Source organism: Agelaius phoeniceus, chromosome 2 (genome assembly GCF_051311805.1).
Source record: "Agelaius phoeniceus isolate bAgePho1 chromosome 2, bAgePho1.hap1, whole genome shotgun sequence".
In the NCBI taxonomy this organism is placed as follows: domain Eukaryota; kingdom Metazoa; phylum Chordata; class Aves; order Passeriformes; family Icteridae; genus Agelaius; species Agelaius phoeniceus.
In genome coordinates, this window is record NC_135266.1 from 101,945,714 (window position 1) to 101,959,658 (window position 13,945).

General features: G+C 41.3%; 1 protein-coding gene across 2 annotated transcripts; it reads right to left on the reverse strand.

Annotated features, from left to right (window-relative positions):
* Positions 1 to 252: 252 nt before the first annotated feature.
* Positions 253 to 11,169, reverse strand: CCT8 (chaperonin containing TCP1 subunit 8). 2 transcript variants are annotated; one of them, XM_054654325.2, is made up of 15 exons: positions 11,009 to 11,169; positions 9,169 to 9,259; positions 8,453 to 8,532; positions 7,106 to 7,255; positions 6,665 to 6,845; positions 5,906 to 5,967; positions 5,099 to 5,236; positions 4,487 to 4,665; positions 4,304 to 4,370; positions 4,136 to 4,223; positions 3,882 to 3,997; positions 2,535 to 2,606; positions 2,200 to 2,364; positions 1,680 to 1,799; positions 253 to 488 (listed from the first exon to the last, which is right to left on the reverse strand). In XM_054654325.2, exons 1-15 carry the CDS (start codon positions 11,066 to 11,068, stop codon positions 411 to 413), a joined length of 1,647 nt encoding a protein of 548 aa, XP_054510300.1. In that variant the 5' UTR covers positions 11,069 to 11,169; the 3' UTR covers positions 253 to 410. The 2 variants fall into 2 exon arrangements, with proteins under 2 accessions (XP_054510300.1, XP_077030557.1); XM_077174442.1 differs by lacking the exon at positions 253 to 488 and adding an exon at positions 533 to 1,244.
* Positions 11,170 to 13,945: the final 2,776 nt, after the last annotated feature.

Sequence of the window (13,945 nt, forward strand, 5' to 3'; positions counted from 1 at the left end):
CTCATGAGCTCCCTGCAGCAGGCTCACGGTCAGCCTCCCTGCACATTGAGTCTCTTGTGCCTGCAACAGGAATTGGTATGTGAGCCCCCCCTTTCACTCAGCCCCTGAGGAGTTCTGCCTCCTTCTTCATTGGGAGAGCATCAGGCAGCCAGCCAAGGGTCAGCCCATCATACCCTCAGTGTCATTCATCCCCTACACATTCACAGATTGGGAACGACATGTCATGCCAGCTCCAAATGAAGTCAGTCAACATTTTAACAGTGAGTACATTTATTGAGGTGTTTGAAGTTCTGCACTCCATTGGACACTGTTCATAATTTAAAGGCAAGAGCAAAACACTGTGACAGGCTCCAACTGGGATATTAAAAAACTCACAAAGTCATGTCACTTAAGAAATACAGTTAAATTGTTCAGTCATTTTGGTCTTCATCCCAGTCTTTCTTTCCTGATGGAGGCTTTGGGCCACCAGCTGGTTTTGCCATAATGATCTTGAAGAGAATAGAGAAGTAGAAAAAGCTAATGTTAAAATCAGGCTTGTACCCTTCTCCTACAGCCACATGATGCTGACTGCTAGCATTCACTACATCCATGCAATTTCCCTACTCTGAACCCAAGCCAGTGAATATCCATCTAATTGAGATATTAACAGCTTTTTTTTCTTGAGAATGTTAGAGGCTGAGCCCTGATACAGTAAAAAGAGGTATTTTACCTCATTTTTGCATGCAAAGTAAGACTTCAGTTAGTCTACAGAAAGTGAGTGCTTAAATAGGCCAACAGCAGACTAGTTTACAGGGTGCACACTACAGAAAGGATTATCAAAGCTATTGTTCTCAATTGCTGTCTCCAAGTATCACACTTTAAAACCATGAAGTCCATCAGTCCTACCATGCTAAAGCTCATTCTCTGCCCTGGCTACATGGACAAGTAAGGCAAATCTGAACTTGCACTTATCATCCCTTCCATGAAAATTTGGATTCAGGAGCAGAATCCATTTGCAAAGGGCACGAATACAGGATGTAGCAATCAGCACACAGCAGAAGACAGCGGTGTTATGTGTTCTCAAGGAGCATACAATCTCCATGTGCTTGTCAATGAACTCATGCATGCACTCACAGATACCTCTCTGCTAGACACACAGAGCTTACTGCACTCTAGTTTTCAGGCTCATCTTTCCAGTCATCCTTATCCCAATGTCCTTGTTGCTTAGGGGCTTTTGGACCGCCTGCTGTTTTTGCCATAATAATCTACAAAAATTTTACATGCAAATTCATTTTTGCTGAAGTTTCACAAAATAATGAAAGATTTTTATCCTCAAGACCGTAACCTCTATTTTTCCTAAAAACTGGATTTTCATGTAAAAATATAGGAGAGAAGTTTCTTCTACTAATGCTTGTTCCTACAGAAGTTAGGGTAACTCTCTGGATACAAATATAAACTTTTTTCAAAATATCAACAAAATCTTAAAAAAAAATCCCAACAAACTTTAACAGTACTGCTATAGAAGCAGCCACATTCCAGATTACAAGCTCTTGAATAAATGCCTTCCTGGCTTCCAGAAATGAACAAACCACATTCTCAAGTAGCATTATGTTTACACCTTCCATTTGCAGGAGATTCCACCTACTTGCAGGAGGATTCTGCCAGGTTTTAATTCAGCACCCAAATACACATAAACTTACCTGATCAACCCTTAGGACAGTTACTGCTGCATTTGTAGCTAGCTTGATACCCCAGAATTTTCCAAGATACGTGTCTAACACACCAGCTTCCAACATGTCCTTCACTGCAGCAGCTTCAGCCTGTCAGATGGGGAAAAAACATCATTCAAAACTTTCTCAGGCTTTCACCTAGCAAGGTGGTATCACTTTTCTAAAATCTCATCCTCTCCCTTTAGAAAACCTTCATTCCTAATCCATTAGCAGGAAGACAAAGTCAGTAATTTCTGAAGACCTACTGCCTGTCACATTAGTTCAGTATCCCCCTCCACCTCTGACATAAGGCCATTATACTATACTGAACCGAACTGACTGCTGATAAAAAGAACATTTTAAGATTCAACTCCAAAAAGTTATTATTCTAGACTGTGCAACACAGAGCTCCCAACAATTTAAATAATCTATAAATACTTCATACTGATAGAAGTACTATGAAGTACAACCCTGCACTGCAGGGCAACAAGTAACATCAGAGACTACTTACCTCAATATCAAATCCAACATTCTTCTTCCCTTCCTGATGCATGGCATAAAGTTTGGAGATGACCTCATTAGCCTTTACTCCAGAGTTTTCTGCCAGTGCTCGAGGAATGGCTTCAAATGCCTCAGCAAACTTCTTGATAGCATATTGGTCAAGCCCAGGACAAGTCTAAAATGAAGGTGAAAACTGTATCAGCATTTCAGAAACTGTAAGACAGGGAGGCATTTCCCCCCCACACTTGTTATTACACAAATATGTATGTTGGCATGAAATAATATCTGTATTTTTTGTAAGATGTGTGTGTGAAGATGAAAAGCCAAGAAGGCTGTTTGCCTCACCTCTCCATAAGATGTGATCTGCTTGGCTAACTCAATCTCTGTTGCACCACCTCCAGGAACAAGACGTTTATCCTGTGGAAAGACCACACCAAAATACAATGTTTTGCTTCAAGTATCCACTACTTCTTATTTTTTTAGGATTTTTCTAGTCTATCAAGAATGCAACAGAACTTTATTCCACACAGATTTATTTAGAATCCACTTCAGAACAAACATGCATTATAAGGGAAATCTACCAGAATTTACTCATTCGCTCCAATGTCTTTCAAGAAAAACAGCTTCTTTTGTAAAAACCAAAATAATAATGCAGTGGGTTTTGTGTCTCAGATCTTTTGGCTTTTTAAAAAAAATTCAACTCCTGGTTAACTGTAACAGCATTCCTAGATTTTCTCATTTTTTCCATTATTTTGGTGGGAAATATCATCCAGGAAACCAATCTACTGTACACTAAGTTTAATATCTCAACAAGTATTATGAGGTGTTGGGACTTTTTGTTCTGTTTTCTTGCATTTTAAATTAAGCATTTAAAATTAAATTTAAATTTGTACATCCTTTGGCAAACCAGAATTTACTTATTAACTCTGGTCTCTTAGCCCACAAAGTAATCATCATAAATCTTTAAAAAGGACAACTCCTGGAGACAATCATAAATGCATAGCATTTCTGTACTCAAAATCAATGTCCATGTCTTGGCATGTAGAGGATATTAAGATTCTAACAGTTTTTACAATTTTTGCATGCTGTTTTCCAAGTAAATACAGGAACATTTCTTTTTGTATAAAAAGAAGAAAAATTAAATCATAATATTTAAGACCACATAAACTGCTCGCACAAAAAAAAATCCTCTGTAAAACCGAGCTCTTCCATCCATAAAAACCTACCTGTATTATTTGGAAGAAGCATGAATTATCACCAATGAACTAGAAACTGAGTCTGCAACCAATCAGTTTCTCCTGATCCCAAGTGACAAAGCTATCTAGCTTTTCTTCTGTGCCTGCTTTCCAAGGAACATTACAAAACATTTAGGGAGTAAGTCAAGAAAGAGCTGACTGTCTTTAAAAAGTGGTAAAGGTAATCCATCTCCAAGCACTCACTCATTAGTGGAAAACTGAGTGCAGTTCATGTTAAACACCACCTTCCATGTACCCTGTGCTCACAACAAAATCAGTCTTCTCTACACAGCCCTCCACACCTCAGTACCACACAGCCACTCTCCAGCTCCAGAAGGCACCGAGGCAGATTAATATCTCCTGCCTTTGGTAGCAAATGAGCACAGAGCAGGCTCAAGCCTTGCCTCAAACTGATCCACTGCTCACTTTTGAAAACCCCAGTGTTCTCATTACTTACCCTTGTGAGTACTTTGAAAGTATTGACACCATCATCCACGGCTCTCTCTATGTCATCCATCAGATTGTCTGTAGATCCACGAATGAGGATAGTAGAAATGGCTCCATCCTCCTTTTCTGTTCAGAGACATGCATTACTGAATTAATTCATTAATCTTATACCCAAAGCACATACAAACACAGCACAGCAGTGCCAGCAGTTCTACAGAACATACACAGAACAGCAGTGCCAGCAGTTCTACAGAACATACATACCATGCTTAAACACCACAACTTGTGTATCCCCAACCTCTGATAAATACACACTATGGCAGTGACCCATTTCTTCAAGAGTGGGGGGAGTCTAGAGAGAAAAACATGAGTTAAGAACTGAACCTGCTCATCAGTTCTCATCCTCCTGCACCTCATTTGGGAAGTACATACCAGTCTGGGTAGGGCTGTTGCACCAACAGTTTTGCACAGTCTTCTCAGGTCCCACTTGGAGTTCAACCTTTAAAAACAAGTTTCCATAACAATGTTAACACGTGCAAAAATATTGTCTTAACTTGGCAAGTACATTTCATAAATCTGGTAGTCCAAATGTTTTCATGCTCTCCTAGTACCTACCTTACTAACATAAGATTGTACTTGTTGGCATAATGAAGAGCCATATCTGCCACTTTGCCACCTGTCACTACTACATTTGCACCACTATCAGCAATGGCCTTGACTTGCAAATCCATTAGATTTTCTTCTCCTTTACTGAAATTCATCAGTTCTTCAGCATTCTTTATTAGGACAGTGCCCTAGTAAAACACATACACTGTGAAAATGCAGCATTAAACCACATACCTACAAGTTTCTGACAAACCATGTTGTCTCCCAACCTAACTGTAACCCTTAAGTCATCCTGTTTTGTAATACTGACACGCTCCCCCAAGCAACAGGGTAAAACAAGAGAGAAAAAAAAAAATTAAATCACTAGGCAATTCTAGACAACCTTGGGGTTCAGAAATTCAAGACATAGTTTGGCTCAAATAACCCAAAAAAACCAACACCATCTCCCCTATCTCAAAAACCCTGTGAAGCAATCAAGGTTCAGAACTTTTCTATACTAAGAAAATCAATATTCACCAAAATATCTCAATCACCAAGTGTCGAGAATATTTATAGCTAAGTCTAAAAATAAGAGCACATATGCATAAATAGAGATGTAACTTATTTTGAGCTATAACATACCTTAGTTTCAGTTATCATACCATCAAAAGGGCAGGAATACACAGCTATTTTTGCATCTTTGACAGAAGTAACATCTCCTTCAGTTTCTTTTTTAAAAACCATGCCATGCAGTACTGAGGAAGCAGAAATACCAGCACCCTGAAAGGAAATAAATGGAATCTGAGACTTTTTACAAGGGCAAGTAGTAACTGGACAAGGGAGAATGGTTTCTCACTGAAAGAAAGTAAGTTTAGATTGAGTATCAGGAAAAAATTCTTCCCGGTGAGGGTGGTGAGGTCCTGGCAGCCCAGAGAAGCTGTGGCTGCCCCATCCCTGGAAGTGTTCAAGGCAAGGCTCCACAGGGCTTGGAGCAACCTGGTCTAGTGGAAGATGGCCCTATCCATGGCAGGGGACTGGAACTGGGTGATCTTTAAGACACATTCCAGCCTAAACCAAACTGTTCTTTGACTCTGTGAATGGGGGAACATTGTATTTCTGACCATTTGTGGTCAGAAAGCTGCCCTACTCTGCCTGAAAAGCAGACCTCACAAGCATTTGGATGTATGTAACACCTTGAGTATGAGACTTCAGCTCATTCAGCAATAACAAACATTGTCCAACAAGCTCTCGTTTTAGATCACTTCCAATAATAATGATTTTTGTTTCTGAATGCTGCTACTGGGCATTAAACAAGAGAAAGACTAATTTCCAAAATTTAGTACACCTGCCACAACAAAATGAGAAAAGACTCTCTGGAAGTTCAAAGATGTACCCTCTTTACACTATTTACCTTAATAATTACAGTAAAGCCAGCTACTTCAAACTTACCACAATTTTGCACACTCTGATATTATCAACGTTGAAATGACCAGAATCAGGAAGAATAGAAACTGGGAAAAAAAAGAAGAAAAATAATGAATATGTCTTGCCTAATGAATAAAGTAGAACAATGACACCATCAATAATGCCTGGAATTTTTCTGATCTACTTGATTTCAGTAGTTTGAGATATCTGCCTAAATTCAAGACAATTATAACTTGCTAATAACTGGCATAAAGAGAAAGAGAAATTTTGTTTTTAAAATGTAATAATCAGAAAGAAACATTTATTCAGGCTGCTCAGTTAATTTTGTTCAAATATGCACTCATACAGGTGGAGTCAAGAGGTAAGTCTAACCCATAATATTTAGAGAAATCACTGAATTAAAAATGAAGGTTCTATCCCAAAAATCTACAGGGATAACAACTTAACAGAACTACAGTCTTACTTCCATTGTTCTGTGGCTGTGAACCAGCTTATGTGAAGCACAGTATGTCCTCCTTATGATGTAAAAAGAGGGAGAAAGATGGATTTCTGCACTAAAAGGGCTTGAAAGCTATTTCTAGAAATGCCTAGTAGGAAAGGCAAACCTTTTCTGAGCTACAATGCCAACGCAGAGTTTAACATGAGGAATATTACCCTCATTTCAGAGGAAAAGCATTCCATCCAACCCAACCTGCTGAACTAACCATCCTTCCTATCTTCCATGAAGATGTAAGGACCATAACCAAACCCACTCAGTTTTTCAGCTGTTGCAGCCCCACTCACCACAGGCCTGAGCAATAAGCTTTGCCAAGAACCGTTCATTGCCGTATTGTTTGCTCATGACTGACGTGTACAACAAAGATGCCACCTCTTCAACATCTCGAAGGTTCTTTGCAGAACAGCACACCAAATCTGGAAGAATTTCTAGGGCTTTCTTGCAAGCCTTTTCATATCCTTCAATCACCTGTGGAGCAAACAGTAAATATTCACTACAAGACTTCACACTGCTTTTAACTGCTTTTCAAATAGCCATAAAACTTTAACAGATGCAAGTTTACAAGGGAAACGAGCCATCAGCAGAACACATGGTTCCCCTTCAAACATCTTTATGTAAAAAATTAGGTGGGAAGAAAGCAGATGATTTCACAGTATTATGACCCAAGAACACTGATAAACAGCCATCTGGATTCAAGCTCTGTGAACTGTAATGAGAATATAACTTGCCTCTGAGACAGACAACCCCATCCTCAGAAGGTCTTCTGCTAACTCCAGAAGAACTCCAGCAAAAACAAGGACAAAATTTGTTCCATCTCCAACCTCTTGTTCTTGCATGTGTGAAGCCATCACAAGCATTTTTGCAGCAGGATGCTGGACCTTTAAAAGAAATTACACATCTTGGTGACTAACAAACACACCACCCAAGACTGCAGCTTCAGGCACTTCCTATGCATCTTTCTAAGCTCTCTTATTTGGAAGACTGATATTAGATATCTCAAATTGTACCTAGAGATATGAAGAATGCACGAAATTGGAAAAGAGAGCCACACAGATATTCTTAATTGGCTAACTTCTCCAGTAAGAAAAAGCAGAAATATATATTAAAAAAAAAATCAGAGAACTGAACATTGCCACTACAACACAAATTAGATATCCTTGACATTGGTTCTGAGCTACTTTCACAGGATGCAGTGGCTCCACAACTGATTTCTGCAACAGGAAAACACTCTGGAGTTTAGATCTTCAGATTGAATTCATGTGTAATATACAAAATACACATATAAATAACAGTTTCATTTTAAGAGGGGAGAGTGTGGGAGGGTTCTGCTTAAAGATTGCACTGCTTCACTTTTCTTTCAAATAGATAAAGGCAATAAAATACCAAATTCCTGAATACTTATACCTGCCATTTGATTGAAAGTAACATGCAAAACATATCAGAGCAGGTCACTAGTATGCAGATTATATTTTTTTAAAAACAGAACTGAGACTTCCACAGTAACTTTACTCATACTGAACACCAACACAATGTATTCAATAAGTAAATACTTCATACTTACACAGTCTCTATCACTAAGTATAAAATTCAGTAAAATATCTGTGTTATGTCACAAATATAAATTTGAAGTCGCAGGAAGAATTAGGAAAGTCTTTTCATACCTTCACAGTATTTACTGAAGTGTGCTGCTACAGCCTCAGATTCCTAAATTCAATTGATGGATTCTAAGTAGTCAGGAGAACATGTCAAGCAACAACACTGGGAGATTAACTCAACAGCTATGTCAGGCAGACTTTTCCAAACCACTGCATTTCTAGACATAGGCCTCTTTTAAACCTACTGGTTTTGGGGGAAAGTAAGGAATTATTAAGTATCTCCTACAATTATTAATGCTGCTTCACAAAAGAATTATATTCTTCACTGTGGACCTCAAATTCAGTGAAAAAAGTAAATGAGTTCCAAAGTGACATATGTAAATAATCTGTCAGAGTGACCTTTCCTTACTGACAGTCAGAATCACAACAGCCCATGAGCAGAAACTCTGGTTCTCACCTGACTGAAGCAAGAAAACTTACCTCTAACTCTCTCAGGATAGTAGCAGCATCATTTGTAACAAAAAGCTTTTCCAGATGATTGATAACCATTTTGTTCATTCCTAAATGGGAAAACAAAACAATTGATAAAAATAATTCCTTATGCAAATAGTATTTTGTACACAGACACTGTCTCCTAACTTTCAGGTGTATCTTGCACATTAAAATGGTTAGCTCTGTTTCTAATTTAAGAACTTCAAAACATTTTTGTGAAATAATACTTGAAGTGTAGCACATTAAGGAAAAATCAGTAATTTCTGAATAAGCAGTTTTCTGTTCTGAAATTCCAACACATAATTTAATTAAATGATACAGGAGAATATTTTGTTTCCAACCATCTGACTGAACAAGATTATGTTCACTATGACTACCTACCATGTTATCATGTTTCCTTTAATTTTTATGCTTTTTCATATATTTTATACCGTGTTTCAAAGAGAACACAGTAACTGCTACAAAAACCTGGCAAAAGCATAACTCAAGCATAACTCAACTGAACTCTTGAGCATTACTCAAGAGCTGTCAAAACAAAATCTGTTTTCTACAGTCACAAAGAAACAGTCACATATTTGCAGTTTTAGAGCAAGTCCAATGTGTTTCCCCCAGAAACAAACAGCTGCTTCTTTGTCAGGGTATGTTTAGCCTCCAAACATAGCATTTGTCTCAAAAATGCAGCAATAATTTTGGGATTTATTTACCATTTGGTCCATATGCTGTACGGGTGGTTTGAGCAAGTTCTTTGCATGCCTGGATGTTTCTATAGACAGCTTCTTCTAGTCCTGAATAATGCTAAAGAGAACAATGATCAGAATTAGGCTAACAAAAAAAAGTGATGAACTAGTAATTTCTCATCAAAGCAGTGTCAATCTTCTGAGTCCCTCAAAGTTTCTTATTAATATACATTTTATATTTCACATACAGTTTAAACAGACACCAAACCTTACCCAAAGACAGTGAGAGCTACTGTGTACACCTTCTCAACTAGGCAGCTCAGCAGGCACAAAAAGCTTCCAAAGAAAAAATCTGAACAGTGACTTGACTTGCAATACAGTTTGCATCCCCACAGTCTTCCAAAAAAGTTTTGTGACATGCCAAAAAGAAAGAGAAAACAACCAAGACCCGGCTGGAGAGGGGCAAGGGTTTCTGTACATGCTTCTTTACTCACACCTTTGTATGCTACAAAAATAATTTAACTCAGTGCTACATTCAAAACATGTGCAGTTTGAAAATTCAGAAGCAGAATGATTAAGCAAAATATCTGTGCTTGAGAAGGCAATCAGCCTGGCTTCAGTTTGGAAACCTTAAGACAAGATGGGATCCCCAGAAAGGACCTTAAGAAAGAAAAAGCAGGATAAAAAGTACTGGGCAGCCTGTTAGAGAAGGGAGAAAAGTAGCAATAACCAAACATCTTAGAGTGCCAGCTGCCTCCTCGTTTTGCAGAGGACAACTCTTGCTGTTCTGGCCTTGAATTTTCTACCACTGAGGCCACTCTGCTTCCCTGTTCTGCCCCTGCCCTGAACGTCAGCCTTTATTTGGCTCCAAGAAGGATTCTAAAAAGAAACACTACGGGCTTTCAGAGCTGCTACCTTCACTCTTCTTTCTATAAAGTAGCAGCAAATGGAAAACTTTCCTATTTTCCCTCTTTCTTGGAGAGAGGGACTTTGGATAAGGGCCTGGAGAGACAGGACAAGGGGCAATGGCTTCACATTGAAAGAAAGTATGTTTAGATTAAGTGTTAGGAAGCCCTGAAATTCTTCCCTGTGAGGGTGGTGAGGCTCTGGCACAGATTTCCCAGAAAAAATGTAGATGCACAATCCTGGAAATGTCCAAGACCAGATGGGGCTTAGAGCTAAATGATCTTTAAGGTTACTTCCAATCCAAATCCTTCTACTGATTCTATGAATAAAAAAGAAAAAACACCACACCTTCTTGCTTTCTGCCCACTTTTCAAAGAAAGCTTCTCCTTTATTAAAACACAGTCCTTCAACTCTACCAAAATCTTAATTATGTTAACATTAAATACAGTGAAACCGGATTTATTGGCAAGGAAATATATAGAAAACATTTCATTGTTCTGCATCGATTACAAAGGTACCAGAAAAAAAAATTGTGAACGACCCGGATACTTCTGAGCAGCTTCAACTACAGGCTGAATGTTGCTGCCCAGCCCCTGCCAGAGCTCTGGGACCAGAGCCGGGCCCTGGCGCATCCCGGGGCCGGGATGCAGCGGCAGAGCCAGGCCCAGGGCAGGGCGGGCAGCGCGATCCCGGCCCGCAGAGATTTCTGGAAGGCCGCGTGCGCCGGGCGCCGCCCCGCAGGGCGGGCAGGCCCCGAGCCCCGCAGCGCCCGGGGCCGGGAGCGGGGGCAGCCCCGGGCCGGGAGCGGGGCACGGCGCGAACCCCCGGCCCCCGCCCCGCGGGACACGTGGTGCCGCCGGGCCCTGCCGGCCTGCCGGGGCTTTTCCCGCACCGCCACCCCGAGACTCCTCCCGCACCCGTCCGTCCATCTATCCGCGCGTCCATCCTAAGGCGGTCTCACCTTCGCCCCCTCCTTGAGCATCTGGGCGAAGCCCGGGGCCTTGGGGACGTGCAGCGCCATCTCCGCTCCGCTCCGTGCGCGGCTACGGCGGCGGGCGGCGGCGGCGGGAGCGCGCGGGGCACGGCGGGAGCGCGATGCCGCGCATGCGCGGGGCCGGACGGGTCGGTGCCGGGGCCGGGCCGCCCCTCAGGCCGCGGGGCCCCCCTTAGGCCAGGCCGGGTTCGCCGCCGGGGGAGCACCGGACCAGTGGGGGGGGCTCCCTCTTCCTTTCCGTGTCCAGGTCAGGAGACCGTCGCCCGGGCGTTCCTCGGTACGCTTTGCGATGGAAGTTCCAGGAACAGCGCGGAGTTTTCATGGCCACCGATGATAAACGTCATAAAACTGAGCCGACTCCTGTCAGGCGTTTCACTTAGTACCTACTTCTCTAAATGGAAGCACAATGCGCAGATAGGAAAACTAAGCATCATAGAATCACACCGTGATTTGAGTCAAAAGGGACCTTGAAGCTGATCCAGTTTCAACCCCTGCCATGGGCAGGGACACCTTGCACTAGGCTGAATTGTTCCAAGCCCCGTCCAAACACATCCCTGGCCTTGAACACTTCCAGGGATGGGGCAGCCACAGCTGCTCTTGACAGCCTGTGCCAGGGCCTCACCACCCTCACAGGGAAGGCTTTCTTCCAATACCCAATCTAAATCTGCTTGCTTTCATTTTGAAGCTGTTAGGAAAATTACTCCACAAACACCAGAGGTTTATGTCCAAAAAGGAGACAGAGGAGTCCTTTCTGGCTTTATTCGAATAAAGGGAGAGGCCAGGGGGCATTGCCCTGGGATCTCTCAAATTTTTGGAGGATGCAGCCTCCTTTTTATCCTAATTTCCCTTCTCTCTTTCCCCATTGGCTGAGATACTTGAGAGGTACAGACTTCCCGGAATGCCTGATCCCAAAGATTTCCCTCTAATTTATAACAATCCCTTTTAATTTTTAATTCTTACAGAATTTAGGGGGTTTTCTTCCCCATTGTTTTTTTCATCTCTTAATTCTAATTTCATTTTTCAGCAAACCTAAAGTTTATTTGTAAAAGCAAATATCTTTTTTCATTCATCAATCAGTGGAATCCTTCCCATTGTTTCTTTTATCTCCCAGTGCTAGTTTTATCTACCAGCAGACCCACAGCTTGTTTGTAAAGAAAAATCCGCTATTCCTCTCAAATCCATTTCCCCTTGTCCTGTTACTGTCCACAAAAATCAGACTCATAACTTGGTGTGCAACATGCCAATAATTAAACGCTCAAGATACACAATTTATTTCAGAATTGCACAAGCCTGGGTGCTCAATGGTCTTCCATAAATAATGCATGGTAACTATGAAAACTTTTTACTATAAATACATTTCAGCAAACAAAGGAGTTAGTGTTCATTGGCTGCAAGTTACACAGTTCTCTTATGCTTGAATAACTCTTGTACTTTGCCCTAATTCTACAAGTCTTGGCATATTTTTTTCTCATTATAATCTACATTCTCACAAGTCTTTGTATAAATTTTTCTCCTTATACATTCTCTCTGTGCCATTGCTGTCTTCTACTGTCTCCAGGTATTTGTAAGAAGTTTAACAAAAACAACTGTCAGATTCTGCACCTGGGATGAGGCAGCCCCACATGTATGGACAGACTGGGGAGCAAGACACTGGAGAGCAGCACTGGGGAAAGGGACCTGTGGATTCTGGTCTACAGAAAGTTGGATATGAGTCACAAGAGGGCCAGCTGTGTCCTAGGGGGTGTCAGGCCCAGCTGTGCCAAGGAGGGGATTGTCCTGCTCTGCTGGGCTCTGCTCTGTACTGGAGCAGCCTCACCTCAGGTGCTGGGGGCAGTTCTGGGCACCGCAATATCGGCAGGCTATAAAGCTATTAGTGAATATCCACAGGAGAGCTACAAAGATGGTGAAGGGTGTTGAGAAGAAGCCCTGCAAGGAGTGGCTGCAGTCACTTGGCTTGTCCAGCCTGAAGGAGAGGTGGCTGAGAGGTGTTGTTATTTAGGAATGGTACTCCCCAATTTTTTGCTTCCACTTCCATTGAAACCATGTCCTCACTGTCCTCCCTTTCCATCCTACCCCAGCACACAGTGGGATGGAGAGGAGAACAGGCAGCATAAGAGATAAAGATCATAGGTTGAGGTAAGAACAATTTACTGGAACACCAATGAGTTCAGAAAACAAGCACTAACAGCAACAGTACTTCTGACAGAGAAAATCAGCAATCCACACAGAACCCCCCCAAGAGCAGACAATACCTGACTGTTCCCTCCACAGCACTTACTCCACTGGACTTCAGTGATCCTTGTGGGTCCCCCCCAATGCAGGACACTCTTCGATGCTATGATTTCTGAACTGCCCTCTTGGCACAGTGCTTTTATCAAAGCTTGTGCTACCTACCTTTTTTAAAGCCAGAATACCACTAAAACCATAATATATATGTATGCTTGTGACTATGAATATAGACAATATCTATGTATTAAGCTGTATTGAATTAACACTAAAACATATCTTTATGTTACAACCAAGATTTCTTTGGGACTGTCTAATCACAACTTTGACTTGGCCTTGATCTTTTTTTAGCCATGCATCTACACCATTTATTTTCTGCATAGACATTGACATGCTAAAGGACCATGCAAAGGTCAGAGGGTTGGCTATTGGCTGCACTTTCACCACCCAAAATCTATAATTGTGCACATGGAAATCCCCAGCTTATCTGTAGGCACTTGTCTGTCAAATTCTAGGAGGGTAAAATTTTAACATGATCTTTGGAAGTTCATAAGAAGGACAGAATATTATTTTTTGTTTGCTTATTCAGCTATGGAATAGAAGGGTTTGAAAAGCATCTGCTGAAGTGTGAGTAGAACAATTGTGTTTCACCAATAATACTGGCCAGTGAAAAAAATG